At 40.1% G+C, this 16,492-nt stretch overlaps 2 protein-coding genes across 3 annotated transcripts in view; one reads left to right on the top strand and one right to left on the bottom strand.

The window, feature by feature from the left end:
- mcoln3b (mucolipin TRP cation channel 3b) lies at positions 1–11,409 on the top strand. 2 transcript variants are annotated; one of them, XM_080033121.1, is made up of 14 exons: positions 1–163; positions 4,717–4,931; positions 5,024–5,191; positions 7,089–7,242; positions 7,367–7,439; positions 7,524–7,620; positions 7,920–8,019; positions 8,213–8,325; positions 8,603–8,752; positions 8,859–8,960; positions 9,287–9,409; positions 9,536–9,742; positions 10,181–10,311; positions 10,453–11,409. In XM_080033121.1, the coding sequence occupies exons 2-14, from the start codon at positions 4,719–4,721 to the stop codon at positions 10,493–10,495; spliced, it is 1,674 nt and encodes a 557-aa protein (XP_079889247.1). In that variant the 5' UTR covers positions 1–163; positions 4,717–4,718; the 3' UTR covers positions 10,496–11,409. The 2 variants fall into 2 exon arrangements, with proteins under 2 accessions (XP_079889247.1, XP_079889248.1); XM_080033122.1 differs by lacking the exon at positions 1–163 and adding an exon at positions 537–573.
- The window catches only part of LOC307254655 (G-protein-signaling modulator 2-like), a 22,429-nt gene continuing 16,750 nt past the window's right edge, over positions 10,814–16,492 (bottom strand). The window contains exons 12-15 of the mRNA XM_080033120.1: positions 15,942–16,104; positions 14,632–14,814; positions 14,068–14,180; positions 10,814–11,818 (exon numbers count right to left, since the gene is read on the bottom strand). Of these exons, the coding sequence (XP_079889246.1) occupies positions 11,651–11,818; positions 14,068–14,180; positions 14,632–14,814; positions 15,942–16,104 (627 nt within the window). The 3' untranslated portion in view covers positions 10,814–11,650. The remainder of the gene's footprint in view (positions 11,819–14,067; positions 14,181–14,631; positions 14,815–15,941; positions 16,105–16,492) is intronic.

Raw genomic sequence — 16,492 nt, forward strand, 5'->3', positions numbered from 1 at the left:
GTTCACGCGACTATTACATTTTAGTCTAATATGACTCTCACGGTGAAACATACTTTTATCAAGTTATGAATTGCTATTAGACCAAAGCCTTTAGAAACGACGCGCGTGACGAACCGCAGACGACAGGTGGATCTTATTAGAAGTTGATTAGCCCCTCGTGCAGGTAAGCAGCCAATTGGCTCATTTCGTGGTTTATTAAATTCCTGTTTACTATAGGCCGGGGTTGATAGCATAGCATTGGCTATAATTGTAGCGCTCACACGACAAATAATGAATAGGCCAGGGCTATTTGCTCGTTTGCTGCAATGATGGAAGCTGATCAGGTGTCAGACCGTGAGCTGCTGTGTATTATTCAACAATGCTCAGGTGACTTTATATCCTTCCTCCTCACTGACAGCTAGTCTTGACAGCTATGTGGGTAAAACAAACAATAGGAGAGGAGACCCCTACAGCTCCATTGATCCACTGCCAGATGTAGGAGTATTTCCTTGGTTATGTGAACATTTCTCTACAGGAAATAAAACGAAGAAGAATAACCTGTGACATTTCCTGGCACACCTGTAGTCTACTTAGGTGAGTCAATCTAGGAAAAAAAAGGGCTTAACCCCAAAAAAATTGATACAAAAGGTTTTTCAATGGATTCCAGTAGTATTTGGTGTGCTGAATAACATACTAAAAGTCTACCAAAATCTACCCCCCAGAAAGCCCTCATTTCCAAGATGGCGGCCGAAATGGCGGCAGGGAGCTTGAAATGGCTATATCTCAAATTGAAAAACTGTTGCAAAGGAATTTTCAACTGATTTTGGTACCTCTGGACATGCTTACAAACATACTAAAAATCTAGGAAAATACACCTTCCGGAAAGGCTTAATTTTCAAGATGGCGTCCAAAATGGTGGCCGGCCAAGCTTAAAATGGCTATATATCTCAATAGAAAAAGATTATTCGAATGATTTTTAACTTGATTCTGGTACCTGCAAAATATGCTTATGAACATACTAACAATCTAGGAAAATATACCTCCCAGAAAAGCTTCATTTTCATAATGGCGTCCAAAATGGCGGCCGGGAGCGTAGAATGGCTATATCTCAAATGGAAAATGTTACAAAAGAATGTCAACTGATTCTGGTACCTCTATACATTAATAAAGTGCGACAAATCTAGGTAAATATAACTGCTAGAAAGGCATCATTTTCAAAATGACTGCCTGTAAGCTTACATTGGTTAAATGGTTCAAATTGGTTACTATTCAAACTAGAAAGGTGGTGTTGTTGTTGAATAACATAAATGCCACACTTATTGTGGTCTTTATTCATCATCATCTTCGGGCTCCTCTGGAAGAAACTTGTTAAGTGGATTGTCACATTCCTTAAGTTGACATGGTCCACAGACAGTAGTACAAGGTAGTCCATATTTTCTGCAAGAACAGCGGAGTGTCTTGCAGGCAGTGGTACAGTTACAATGAATGACCTTCAAGAGACTGTCTGGAGCAACATTCGTTGTTGACATGAGTGGGACAAATCTATTGTCCTGCAGGCTCCACCCCCAGTTCAGGGCATCCATACCATCTTCTGTTCCCATCCAGACCATGACCTGGTAGTACGCTCTACGATTCAGTTGGTGGCAGACGTTCAGGCGTTACAGTTGATGAAGCTGAGACAACCTTCTTGCTGAAAATGTTATATCGCATTGCTGCAAGGGAATCTGTGCACTTTCCACCAAAGAGGACAGCCATTACTTGGCACCCAAGGTCATCAATCACCTCTGTGGTCTGGTTTGGGACAATGAATGCATTGGCACAAGATCGAAGGACAGGATCCCCTTTTACAAGCTTCTGGAAAGCAGTCTTTTTGCAAACCCCGAAGATCCGAGAAGTTGTGTCACAGCCAGTGAGAGCATGGATGAACATCAACTGAGAACACACATCATGTCCAAGTACTTCTTTTAAATGGTTTACGGCATACACTTTAAAACTGCCATCAGCTTTTGACTTGTCTGATCTGAAATATACGCCCTTACTATCTCTCTGTGCATAGTGAAGTAGTAAGACAAGGAGATCTGTATCTTCTCCAATCAGCGTAGTGGTGTGAAGAAGAGATGATTCCACTGCGGCCCTTACGATGTCTACATCAGCATCTCCAATTGAATTGACCACAGTGCAACCCCTTTCTTTCAGTTCATCGCTTATCATTTGGATCAGCCTTTGTTTATTCAGATCTCTTGACATGAACTCCTCCTTCTTACCTGAGAACTCTGTCTCAGCAGTGAAGTTGACAATGGGATGAATATTGTTTCCTCTTCTTTGATGTGTGTTGTCTTTAATGGATGGCCCATCCCCATAGCCATCGAACACAATGGTTGTAGCTGAGCCATAATGTTGGATGGTGAAGTCTGCATATGACTGCACAATTTTACTATAGCTTTGTCCGTGCTTCCATGGTATTCGGTGAAGGAGTGAACCTCCATCAAGAACATAATGATCTGTTTCTGGTACAGAATCTAGGATTGCATCACTTGCATGATCACAGATTGCGTGCGCAAGTTGTGGTTTATCAGCCTTGCGGAAGATGTTTCCAGCTTCAAAGAGGGCAGGAGGGAAAGGACTGAGTTCGTAACGCATAACCTCCTCCAATGATAGCTCTCCAGTTTGAGAGACAATCAGGAAACGTTGAAAAAGAAGTGCAAAATCAATTGTTCGATCAGGAGCAACCTTGATAGACGATTTTTGTCCAAGGGTTATGGCTTTATCCTTTCTACTAAATGAGAACGTGAATGCAGGCTGTCCAATCATTTTGTGCATGATATTGCGTCCAACAGAGTCATAATCATGCACGTTCACTCCGTCCTCAGCAACAACACCTGTAAAAACATTCCTTAAAGAAGAGTCTGGAGAGAAAGGTGACCATATAGCAAGTTTTGAAGTGATCTTCTCCAGGTCAGCAGCATCCCTTTTCATCCTTGCCTCTGTTGAGTCCTTGTGCTGTTCTGATGTTGTGTATGTCTGGTTTGTGAACTCCTGCATTGCGGTGTTGTACTGTGATGTTATGCACTTTGACATGGTCCAAAGGGCTCTCTGATTGTCAGTCATTCCACTTCCATGCGTCTTCAATGACCTCATCAATGTCGTCTCGATGACAAGATCTGAGCTGAAGCCTTCCACATCAACAACGTTAACGGGCAGGATATCCCCGGTTCATTTTAGCCGTAAAGCCACAGGGCTTTTCTGTGCGGCGGCTCACACTGGCGAGGTGTCACTGTGAATGACACCGTTACCCACCGTCACGGAGTTTCAACTGGCAACTCGCTATTTCGCTCACGCAAGGCTTTTGTGTTTCGATTTAACATCAGTCTTGGGCGAGTACTTTAACTTTATGCTGAATAAACCATTGCATTGCAATCGCTGAAAGCGAAAGTGTTTGGGTGGGGGCACAGAAGGGTTCGCTGCATTTACCACACAAGACACGGCGTGCGACACAATAATCAATTTATTACGATTATCTTGTTTTCATGATCGAGGGACGCCAAAATCGTAATCGAAATTGAATTTCAATTAATCGCCCAGCCCTCCCCTATACCATCAGGCAGTCATTTTGAAAATGACGCCTTTCTAGCAGTTATATTTACCTAGATTTGTCGCACTTTCTTAATGTATAGAGGTACCAGAATCAGTTGAAACATTCTTTTGTAACATTTTCCATTTGAGATATAGCCATTCTACGCTCCCGGCCGCCATTTTGGACACCATTATGAAAATGAAGCCTTTCTGGGAGGTATATTTTCCTAGATTGTTAGTATGGTCATAAGCATATTTGCAGGTACCAGAATCAAGTGAAAAATCATTTGAATAATATTTTTCTATTGAGATATATAGCCATTTTAAGCTTGGCCAGCCACCATTTTGGACGCCATCTTGAAAATGAAGCCTTTCCGGAAGGTGTATTTTCCTAGATTTTTAGTATGTTTGTAAGCATGTCCAGAGGTACCAAAATCAGTTGAAAATTCCTTTGCAACATTTTTTCAATTTGAGATATAGCCATTTCAAGCTCCCCGCCGCCATTTCGGCCGCCATCTTGGAAATGAGGGCTTTCTGGGGGGTAGATTTTGGTAGACTTTTAGTATGTTATTCAGCACACCAAATACTACTGGAATCCATTGAAAAACCTTTTGTATCAATTTTTTTGGGGTTAAGCCCTTTTTTTCCCTAGATTGACTCACCTAACTGTTCAGTGAAGCAACAAGCACGCAATCCAGTAATAAATCAGATCTTTGAAGCCTAGCTTTTATGTTCAGCTTTTGTTGACCTGTAGGCTATTGTGCAACCTTTTACAGGCCATGGTTTGAAATACAAATGCATTGTAAGAAGTTTATATTCTACTTCATCCTTGTTTTATTTTCCGTTTATGAATTGTCTGGAAAAACTATTAAAATAAATGGCTTTCAACTTATTGAATGCTGTCTGATCCAACAACACTTCCATTAAGGAGTCAACAATCTTGACACAATAAAAAAAACAAAAACATTTTAAGCTTTCAAAAGAATATATTTATTGCGAGGCAATTGTATGAAGTAGCATTTTACAACGGTGCTTGTAACAGTTTTAAGTCCAAACATAATGGTACGTGATCAGAAATGTTGCATTTCCCCCTCACTTTATATTGATTTGTTATGTTGTAACGCCATTTTATATTGCATCTAACCCACATTTATTGAATTACAGATATGGAGGAGACCAGTGACTTGTATGACGTTTACGGGACAAACAGCCCCCCTCCCTGGGGAGACAATGAACATCAGTGTCCGGAGGACGTGGAGTGTCTCCGACGGAAGATCAAATATTTCTTCATGAACCCCTGTGAGAAATACCACGCCCGGGGCCGCAAACCGTGGAAACTCATACTGCAGATCATCAAAATTGCCATTATTACCATCCAGGTAGACATATCAAACATGAGCAGAACAGATGTTGTTTGTGTTGTTCATGTCACTTCCCTGGTAACACATGTCTTTCTCCCTTCCCATCTCAGCTGGTGTCATTTGGACTGAGCAACCAGATGGTCGTCACATTCAAGGAGGAAAATCTGATGACATTCAAGCACCTCTTCTTGAAAAATTATGTGGATGGAGGCATGGATACGTACGCCGTTTACAGACAGGCCGATGTGTATGATCACATCGATTATGTCATCAAACAGGTAACTGAATGCTATAGGGATAGGCCTACACATAACTAATCGGTTAAACGTTTATTCGCCCACTGCCTCACTAGACAGCATCAGAAATACTGGTCGATTACTAATTCATTCCCCACTTGAACATTAAATGTGTGAGAATGCACATCGCTGAGTGTTAGTTAAAGAGGGAGGGAGAAAGAGAGCAATGAAAAGGTGATATAGCTCAAAGCAAAAAGGTTTCTTCGGCCACCGTGGAAAGGCAAAGCAACGACTATTAAATTAACGACTTGGTAATTGTCACTTAAAATGGTTGAACCTTATAGTTTACATTGGGCTTTCTCAGTGTTTTCTAGCTTATAGTCTAGTCGACTAGTCTAAATTAAAATTTGGTTAATCCGTTAGGAAATGTTTCGCTACGTGCATCCCTAGAATGCTTTCATAGTCTGTATAACCTTTTTAATATTCCTGTTATTTCCTTGAATGTGTTGGTGTTTCAGTTTGTTTTGATGACATGACGCAGTGTATTTTTTCCTTTTCCTTTTGTTACTGTGAATCATTGTTTGGATTTTATACCTCATGCTTACACGAACAAAAAGCTTAACAAGCTCCAGTGACAAGATGAATAGACTCGTCATGGGATCGGACTTTGTTCATGTCGTTTGTGTCTGTCGTTTTGTTTTGTACATTTTGATAGTGCACACGGTAAATCTGCTTTAGAACGACTAACTGAACTTCTACAGCTTGTTCTGCTAACTGTCAATGTGTCCATAACATCTGCTCAGAGCCGGCCCAAGCCTTCAGGGGGCCCTAAGCGAAATATGATTAGGGGGCCCCTCTCCAATGTTAGTGCTGCTGAAACTATAGATCTTTGTTAAATATCATTCACACACCCAGTGTTTTCCGCTAGTGCCTTCACTGTGCGGCTGTGCGAAAATATTTGACAGGTGAGATTCAGACCCTCCTAGGGGGGTCCAGGGGTATGCCCCCCCGGGAGATTTTTTTAACCTTTTTAAAGTGAAATGCATGAATCTGGTGCACTTTGAGAGGAAAATTAAGAGGCTAAATCTGAGAAATTTTGTGTGAACAAATAATTTGGAGACACTGGGTCAGATGAATTAGAAGCTATTGAAGAAGGACACATGGATTTTCCATAAAAATATTAATATAGTAAGGCGTCCCCCTCCCGGGCCGGGTCCAGCAGCAGACCCGGGTTCGATTCCCACCCGCGGTCGTTCTCTGCATATCACTCCCCTCTCTGCCCCATTTCACCTCTGTCTCTCTGCACTATCAATAAAGCATAAAAATGCCCCAAAAAATATCTTTAAAAAAAAAATATATATATTAATATAAAATAAAATATTAAGGAGGGTCCTCTGGGTTGGGCTTGGAGCTCTTTTTCTTTTACGGGACATATTTCTCTGTAATATACTGAATGCATTTAAATGCAGTGTGAGGAACTAAGCAGAAGAACTCTGTTGTCCAGCTACTGTATCTTTTTTTCCACAGACAAGGCTGAAATAGGCTATAGACTATACACAGTGTATGGGCAACTGAGGGCAGCCCCATTTCCAATTGTTTTTAAATAAACTCAATACACACTGTGCATGGATGTGAACGTGACATGATCAGATAATTTCGGATTTCCTCCCAGATGAACTGATTACATTTTTAGGCTATTAATTATCTAGACCAAAACATTTTATTCCTTTTTTTGTATGATAACTCACATTTGCACAATATGATGTTAATATCAAACACACAAACTTAAAAAAAAAAAAAAAAAAAAAAATTTTTTTTTTGGAGGGGGCCCCCCAGGCAGTCGGGGGCCCTAAGCGGCCGCTTAGTTCGCTTATGCCTCGGGCCGGCTCTGCATCTGCTGCCTTATTATACCTGACGTTTCAATTGTTTTTCATTCTAGTTTGGACATCTGCACAACATCACAGTAGGCAATCACGAATATGAGAAAAATGACACCATGTACAGTCCCCTGACAGTGTGTCAAGAGTTTTACAGAAACGGTTCCATCTTTCCTGGAAAAGAAACCTTTGAAATTGATGCCCATGTGGAAACTGGTACGTGTAATTGCTTAAGTTATGAGTTTAAAAAAATAGAATACGTATCCAGCTTTTACTTAGCGAAACATTTGACATTGCTTTATATGAATATGTGTGTTGTGCTGTGGCTTGTATTTTACAGAGTGCTTTAACGTGTATCCAATGTCTCACCCAACATTGCGGGATCTTACAGATTTTGAATTGCACTTCAAAAGGTATGTGCACAAATCATTTTTCCTCCCTTTTTTTCTATATGATGTAAAAACCTGCCATTTAACATGCCTTGCTCTGACTTCCAGGCTGCTCTCCATCAAGATCACATTTGTTCTGAAGGCCATAAACCTGCAGACAGTGAGGCATCGAGAGCTGCCAGACTGCTACGACTTCACTGTTACTGTACGTCACTTGACTTCATCTTCACGGCTCAGTAAACGCCAGCGGATGACATTTTTAAAAGCAGCGATATGACACATTTGATCACTTCATTGCTGCCTTGACGGTTGACACTGATTCCAGCATCTGTTAACACACCTAAGATAGATGTTGCAGTAAAACTGGAAAGACTCCATTGCTAATGTATAAAGCTACTTTGAGGACGCACATCTCCACATTCTAAAACTCTTAACAAGTCAAGTCAATGTTTAGCTACTGGGGGTTTCGGCTGTAAATGATGTAGTTCTTGTGTGGTTAAACAGGTCACTTTCAACAACCAAGCTCACAGCGGCAGGATCAAGGTTGACCTGGAAAACGACGTGGACATCAATGAATGCAAAGACTGGAAAGTAACCGGAGCGTGTAAGTTTTGCTGAGCAGAATTTTGAGTATTTACAGAGGAATCATCATCATCATCATCATCATCATCAGTACTGCTCTGAGCTGTGTGACATTACTGGCGTCCATTAAGGCTGATGGAGATTTATGCTGCACATTAAAATCAGTTTGAAGATGTTCAGAGTCATTTGTAATTTCTCTCTGCTTCCCCCTTCAGCTGCTAGGAACATTTACCTGACCGTGCTGTTTGACTGCCTCATCATTATAACGTGCATCACCTCCTCCTCCCTCTGCACGCGCTCAGTGATCAATGGGATTCGGCTGCAGTTTGTAAGTGATCTTGAAACACGGCCAGGGTTTTTGTAGGAAAAAGGAAAATGATTGTGTACAGACCCGTTCCTTATGGTGCTCTGTATATATAAAGTGGAATCACTTAAATATGGAGTCAGCGATTCTAGAGAACGCTAGTGTCAAAATCTGTGAATATCCCCTCAAGTAAATCAATGCATCACTTTATATCCTCATTTATAAATAAAACTTACTTACAATATCCTAAGATGTTGATAATAATATATTCACCTGCATTTTCCCCTTCTTTTGTCAATAGGAGTACACGCTCTACTGCAGGGACAATAAAGGTAAAGAAGTGCCATGGTCAGACAAGATGGAGTTTGTGAATGGTTGGTATATCCTGATCATTGTCAGCGACACATTGACCATCATCGGCTCCATTCTCAAGATAGAGATCCAGACTAAGGTAATGGGCATTCCAGTATTTACTGAGGTTGATCTGTGTCTATTTATCCATATAAATGCAGTCAGTATAAGCTTCTGACTACATCATGCATGTATATTTATTGTAGGCCCTCACAAGTTATGACATCTGCAGCATCCTCCTTGGGACTGGCACCATGTTTGTCTGGATTGGGGTCATCCGCTACATGGGCTACTTTAGGAAGTATAATGTAAGAGCTGATCATTTATCAAATACATTTTCTTTGCTTTTTATTAATGTTCGAAAACAAAAATGTTAAGGGGATTTTCTTTCTCTAATTGAAACCTAATGTATTGCATAAAACACATCCTTTGGGACTATATATTTCCTTCACAGTACAACTTTGTACCTTGGCAATACATGCGTTGACGATTCCTATGTTTTTGATCATTCCTATGTTCATGATAATTACACCAAATCATAGAACATTTTAAGAGAAACCTGTGTTTTCCAGAAGTTTGTCTCCGGTGTACATTATTAAACTCTTTCACCATGTGTTCTGTTTTCTATTTTCAGATCCTCATCCTCACACTGAGGGCAGCTTTCCCAAACGTTATCCGGTTCATCTGCTGCGCTGGAATCATCTACCTGAGTTACTGTTTCTGTGGCTGGATCGTCCTTGGCCCATATCACGAGAAAGTAACTGATGTTTACATACAATACAAATACAAGCCAGAATATGTTTCCAATTCCAAATCAGTTTCTGTGAGTTTCAGTAGTTATTCATAAAGAACAGATAAAGATAATGACCTTTTCTTGTTCCAGTTCCGGACGTTGAACACGGTGTCAGAGTGTCTGTTCTCCCTGATCAACGGAGACGACATGTTCCCCACCTTTAAGAACATGAAGCAGAAGAGCAGCCTGGTGTGGTACTACAGCCGGGTCTACCTCTACACCTTCGTCTCTCTCTTCATCTACATGATCCTCAGTCTCTTCATCACACTCATCACAGACACCTATGACACCATCAAGGTGATGTTCACCTCTGCCCCATCATCCTGGATTTATTCATTATCCCTGTCTAGTTTTGAAAGATTTGTGTTCTCGTTATCCATAATATAGCAGTGGTGGAAGAAAAACTGAGATATTCTACTTGTGTAAAAGTAGAAATAATACAGTCAATGTAGAAACATACTGTACAAAGTGTTAGACTTTGCTTCAAGAACTAAACATGTATATATAATTTCCCTCACAAGTTCCACCAAATAGTCAATGAAGTACGTCTGATTCAGATGCCCATTGTAGCCAATTTATATAATATTTGCATCTCAACTGTGGTGGAGTAAATGTGTAAAAAAGCAGAAAATGGAAATAATTTAGCAAATTACTTCAGTTAATGTGCTAAGTTATAATAAACTAAAAACTATTCACGCTGTGTGTAAACTGACACTTTTTGACTTCATCTTTTAGCAACAGCAGCAGAGCGGCATCCCCACGTCAGAGCTACAAATGTTCTTGTCGATGTGTAAAGATCTGCCCAACTCCGGGGTGTACCGACTCAAAGAGAGCGACAACTGCTTCTTTAACTGCTGCAACTACAGGTAAGTCCACTTCAGCTCACTGCACTTACAATGCACTGGCCAAAAAAAAGTAATATTTCTCCTGACGGGAGTCTAATATAATTGGTATTGCTACAGATAACACCTAATGGTATCTAAGCTGAGCCAATTTCTCCTTTTCAGGAAGAGAAACAATCAAGAGCGGTTGACTTCATCAGAGGCATAGCATTAAAAAGGACTGACTGTATAAACTTGATTATATATTGCAAGTCTTTTTTTGTCTGTAACATTATGCCCCAGCTTGCTCAGGTGAGTTCAGTGCTGAAGAGACCAAACCCCCTGTAGGTAGAAAATAAGGGATTGAGACACTTTACGTCTGGTCTAAATATGATGCACAGAACACTTTATACATGCACTTATTTATATACTGTATATGTAAAGGGGGGGAGGTAACTCATTTAAACATGTCTATTTTTCCAAAGCATGTCACCCCATGTTGTACACTGATCATAATGAATCAAGTTTAAATAAACACGCTGGGATGTGAATTCAAGGTTTTATTCCTCCATTTGTCAGAACGTATCAATATAAAAGCTCAAATAACATGTCTTTTTTTTCTATTACTTGTTGATCCCCTGTACAAACTTGTAACAATGAAAAAAACAATGTAAGTTCATGGCAATAATAACTGCCAATAAAACCTGTAAAACTGACAGTGTTTCAGTCTTTAAATTTGGGAACAAGGTTCTATAAACAGCACCACTGTTGTAGGCGCTGTGAAAGTGGATCCTTATTTCCCCAGAGAAGATTTGTCATCTGATCCACTGAGTTATTGTTTGAGAGGGGCTGAGATCATTCCAACCATGATGTACCACTCTTAAAGATTTCCCAAATAGGCAGAAGATGCCGGGCATGCAGTGATCCAAATTTTGCTTCAATAATGAAATTAGTTTGTTGATTACGTCTTTTGTCCATCGTTAAGAAGCAGAAATCCTTTAGGTTTGGCTCATGTCCGTAGAGAATACAGTACTTTAGTCCAAACATGAACCACCACAACCCACAGCTTGTGAGAGTGGCTTATATCAAGCCCTCCACAGTAGGCAGAAATGTCTGATTAAAACAGGCAGCAGAGGGCACCACCCAGTCAGTTATTTAAAAAAAAAAAAAACAAGTCCAGAAGTCTTGTAAACCTCAATTTCCCATGATGTCACAGTTCCTTTAGTGTCCCCTTGGTTTCTTTGCAGTTTCTCAGGAATATTTTCCAGATTATCCCTCATGGGGGACAACAGAATTGTACGTTTCAATAAAAAAACTAAATAAAAAAGTAGCTTCATGACTTCATCTGGTACCCTGAGAACATCTTTTGAATCCGTGCTGGCCGTCAGTCTGGTTTGGACTGGTTGGCTCCGTTGGGCGGTTGGACTCGCTGCTCCTCCATCCTGTTGGACTGTGAGCGCAGGATGAGGCTGAAGAAGTCCTCGTCTGGAACAGTGGGGCCCTTGTTAGCAGACGGTGGAGCGCTGCATCTCTGGTCGTTCAGTCGGGAGCCCTAATACATTCACAAGACATTTGTTGTATTAGGATGATAGCTGATGCTAATCAACAGCAATTTTTATTTTGGCATGTGTAGCCATGTATGCATTCCTGCTAATTTAAAAAGGAACAACCTTTTTATATGAAGCCTGCTAAATGTTTTACTTAGGTAATCTAGAGGTAAATCATTTGGGTGTGATTAAGGGCACGGGAAGCAAATTTAATATCAAAATCATTCTGGGCAAAATAATTGCATTTCAAGATATAATCCCCAAATTGCTATAAAAGTATTCTTAGCTAGGGCTCCTAGCTATTTAATAAGATTAAGGTAAAATGACCTCAGACCTCAAATTTTTTTTTCTTATGGATAGGACACATTTTAATTTTTTTTTGTGGGGGCTAGAATGGTTTAGCCGAGCTTTCATGCATGGTGACATGTTCATGATTTATGATTGACTGGAAATATGCAGGATTGCCATTATTTACAGTACATACGATTATTCTGTTAAAGAAAAGATAAACATTGTAATTGTATTGCAACGATTCAATTTCCCTCTCATCTGTATTTATCTATCCATTTAAAACAGATTGTTGTCGAGCAAACAAGCGCATGGCTCAAGCTAATCGTTTCCCATCATGCATTGGGCTTCCACAGACAAAGGCCGTGTCCGGACTGCCATACTAACGTCCTACTCATACTCATTTTGACTTCAATTTGAGTATGTGACGGTTGGGTATGCGAGTTTGGGTATGTGAGAAATTCCCGGATGAGTACTAACTTCCGGGAAGATTTTGGGTATGAATCGATTGTATACTTTTCCTACTCAACCGCCCCACAATGCATTGGGTCAATTCTACCCGCCCAGGAAAATGAAATATTTTCGAGCAAGTTGCTAGGCAACAACATTGTTTGGGGTTCCGCGATCTGACAACTGTACGTGCAGTCATTCATAAACTCTTACAATAGATAAGAGATAAAGATAAATACCTAACAACATTAGAGTCACTAAGTGAAATGAGTGAAGTGAGTCTGATAGTGGAGAGAGATCAGAACAGATCGCTGTTCTGTTCCACACACCGCGGCTCGTCCAGCTCAATTCACAGACAGCTGAGTGCTGATGAGCCGGACAGAAAGCGTCGGAGGGATCCTCCGCCTCAAAACATAATTATTATAAAACAAGAGGTCTAAAACACAGATGATGAACACAGGACTGTAAAAATCTAGTTCAATAGGCTATCTAACCTGTAGAGGGCGGTTATAAGCTTAACAGTGTCTAAACTGCCTGAATCTTATAAGAAGAAGAAATTCTTCATTGCTTGAGTATACTTCAACTGAGAACGTTTCGACGCAGCTCGCATACACAATCGATCTTTGAGTAGAGAGTATGCAGTATATAGATGGTGAGTATGTAGGACGCTAGTATGGCAGTCCGGACACGGCCAGGGAGGAGCAGCTGGCACCCGGCTCTGTAAACTTCTGCCTCTTGATCTCATTAGGGATTATCACTTAGCGTGTCAATGTGACACTTCCAACTTGTCAAGTATTACACTCCGAGTCTGCACGGGCTTCATTTACCTGGGAACGCCCACTGGCTTTGTCATAATATACGAGCTAGACATTGGGCGGCTTAAAAGTTGTGTTACTTTCACCGACCACTCTACTAGTACTGAGTCAAAACATACAATGGAAAAAAAGAGTGAGACCTCGGTTCACAAACTGCCTCAAGTTGAACCCTACATGAACCTTTCCTACAACTTCCCACACTATTTAAACAATTATACAATTAATTATATTTAAGTGGATTGAACGCGTTCCAACACTGTATCCATGGCATTGAAACAAGTAGCTATGGAAGGTTGTAGTACAAGCTGTTCCTCATTTCAGCTCCTTAATTTTTCCCAATAATTTAAAAACAAGTTGGAAATAACCAGTAACCATAATGTTGAAAACAGCAACTTGTTCATTTGGAGCACTTCTAATAAAACAAGAGAAGAATACATAGGTTATGGTACAGTATTTACATATTGTAAATTGGAGATCCCACAGAGAAGCATGTCATTCAACATACTTGGATATTAAACTTTGTAATAATACGAGGGAAAGTTTGTTTTCCTACCATAATAAGTATACTAGGTTTAGACCAATTTAAATGTATTGGAATATTACTGGTCAGGAAAAAATGTTAATTGAATCTATAATGACCTGTAATGTGGACAAATATAAACTATTTTTAAACTTTAAATACACTGGGTTTGTTTCCTCACCTGGCACTTGACTAGCATGTCAAAGAAGACATCGTCCCCCTCTGGCTGCTCACCACTTGCCTCGAGGCGGCTGTACAGGGAGGGTGTGTGCGACTCTGTGCTGGAGATGGGGACTGGGACGAGAAAGTTGTATTCAATCAAAATGTATTTGTATAATAGCACCTTTCATATAACTCACATGTAGTTCAAAGTGCTCTACATTCATTGCAATATAGGAAGAAAGCATTAAAGATGTGGAGACAAATGCACGCTATGCAATAAAATCATCATTAAAATGATAAGAATAATGAGCAGAAAGTCAATAAAATAGCAATAACAAATGAAAACAAAATAAAAATTATAATTATAAATTACCAAAAATAAAACTTGAATTAAAAACAGTCTAAAACATAATGAAATATATAAAAATAAGAATATAACAAAAAACAATAAAATATAGCTAAAATGGAGAAAAATAGTGCTAAATTAAATATAGCAAGTTAAAATGATAACAATGTACAAGTTCAGTGTAAATGTTAGTGGTGACACTGAGTGAAAAGACATAAAAAGGCAGTATTCCATTACCTGGCGGGAGGGGTCGGTCTGAGGTGGTGGGTGTACAAGGCGGGCTGGAGGTGCTGAGCCGTAAGCCAGGAAAATGGTTCAGGCTGACTCGTTGGTCGTCCAGGCGGCGGGCTTGGGAGCTGGCCAGCAGTTCCAGGAAATGACCAGGATCCTGAAATGGTGTTTCGCCGCGCTCTAAAATAGCTAGATAACAAGAGATAGTTATTTTATCTGTGGGTTGGGTCTGTGACAAAGGGAACTGGAGGATGGTGTATTGTGCTTGTGGTGGCAACAGTGAGACTCTTGCTCCTCTACCCAGCACTCTACAGGGGAAAAAAAAGGATGAGATAATCTTGGGTTACACAGATTCTACCAAATTTAAAGCCACACTCAAAATCTACTATTTAAGCATCAAACACTGCCCATAGACTTGAAAGCTATACAATCTTTGTTGTTTTGTCCAGAGGAGCACAATAGTAAGCAGTTTAAGATGGAGAAAAATATAGAAGATGCCGATTGAAGGATGAAACTAAAAACCTTTCACCACTTCTAGCCTTGAAAGTTTAATCTAAGTGTTTGATACTCAAGTAATAGAGTTTGAGTGGCGTGTCAGTTGAAGTCAGCTTGAACACAAACAAAGAATGAACCACACTAGTGTTTCCTGCAGAATAAGAGGTTTGACTTGGAAGGAATAACTAACACTTCTTTAGGTTAGTACATTCAAACTGCACCTGTGTTACCTATGTCTCCGACCCAGGGTTTGTTGGAGTTAGTGAGTAACAAAAATGTGCAGAAGTCACGTCACTTTAGTCAGCCATATAGTATGTCATTAAATTCAGGCTGGCTTTTAGAATAGCTAATCCAGATGCAGCAGCCATAGCTTTTCAGCTTTATTGTAACATTTATTACCTATTGCAGAAATACACCCATAAGCATTTGAAAATTAATCGTAGAGTTTGCCAATAGTGGACCTCGAGACGATCAACAAGCAAGGTCAAACTCTGCAGCCTTTTGCAATTTTAATTTTCATATTTTTTCTAAGGCCATCACTGAAAAATGTTAAAAGCTGAAACACTGCACACACACAACACGTAATATGTAGTGGACATGCTGCATTCACACCATATAAGGGCAAAGGTATTTATAGCCTCTCCCTACTGTAAACCGATCGATCGCAGACTATAAATATAAATATGAAAAAAAATACCTTTTATCGAGAACAAATTTCTCTAACATGTTTCAACTTGTAAATTTTTCCTGGAATAATACTGTATCAGTCAACAGTTTCATATGGTGTGAAGACAGCTGAGAGCACGAGGGGGCAGACTCACGTTTCCTCCCAGCTACAGGTGGGGTGGAGGAGGGAGAGGAATGATTAGGGACGGGGCCCTGATCATCCAGGAGGGAGCACCTTTGGTCGTCCATTCTGTTGCCCTGGAAACGAGAGAGCAGGTCGAAAAAGCCATCCTCCCCAATAGTGTTCCTTGATCCTGGCTACAGGGATGTAAAAAACAAAACAAATAGGCTTAATAACATTGGAAAAGGGCTTCAGGGATTTAAGGTAACAGGATACCTGACTTTGAGCTAATTTGAAAATACAGGATTGAAAGGGCAAACAGCTCGCCTTGGACACACTACATAATGTCATACGTAATATTTATCCTGTAACGAAAGCAATCACAGGTAAAGGGAAAAAACAATTAGCAGACAGAAAATGTATTAAAATGTTGAATACAGAGTGCATATCCTCATTTAGTCAAATGTTTAGGTTGTTTTATGGCATTTTGTTTATGGTCTCATTTATAAATTGCCACTTTAATTAACTTTTCTATGGTCTTCAAAAAGACAGAAAAAGAGTGGGAAAATACTCAACAAATGAAAT

The sequence above is a fragment of the Ammodytes marinus genome, assembly GCF_949987685.1.
Source record: "Ammodytes marinus genome assembly, chromosome: 8".
In the NCBI taxonomy this organism is placed as follows: domain Eukaryota; kingdom Metazoa; phylum Chordata; class Actinopteri; order Uranoscopiformes; family Ammodytidae; genus Ammodytes; species Ammodytes marinus.

What these genes read in the sequence shown, in the direction of transcription:
- mcoln3b (XM_080033121.1), top strand. Translation starts at nt 4,719, where the DNA reads ATGGAGGAGACCAGTGACTTGTATGACGTTTACGGGACAAACAGCCCC. An exon ending in TTGCCATTATTACCATCCAG is followed by an intron (nt 4,932 to 5,023) that starts GTAGACATATCA and finishes TTCCCATCTCAG; the next exon opens with CTGGTGTCATTTGGACTGAG. An exon ending in TTTGAATTGCACTTCAAAAG is followed by an intron (nt 7,440 to 7,523) that starts GTATGTGCACAA and finishes TCTGACTTCCAG; the next exon opens with GCTGCTCTCCATCAAGATCA.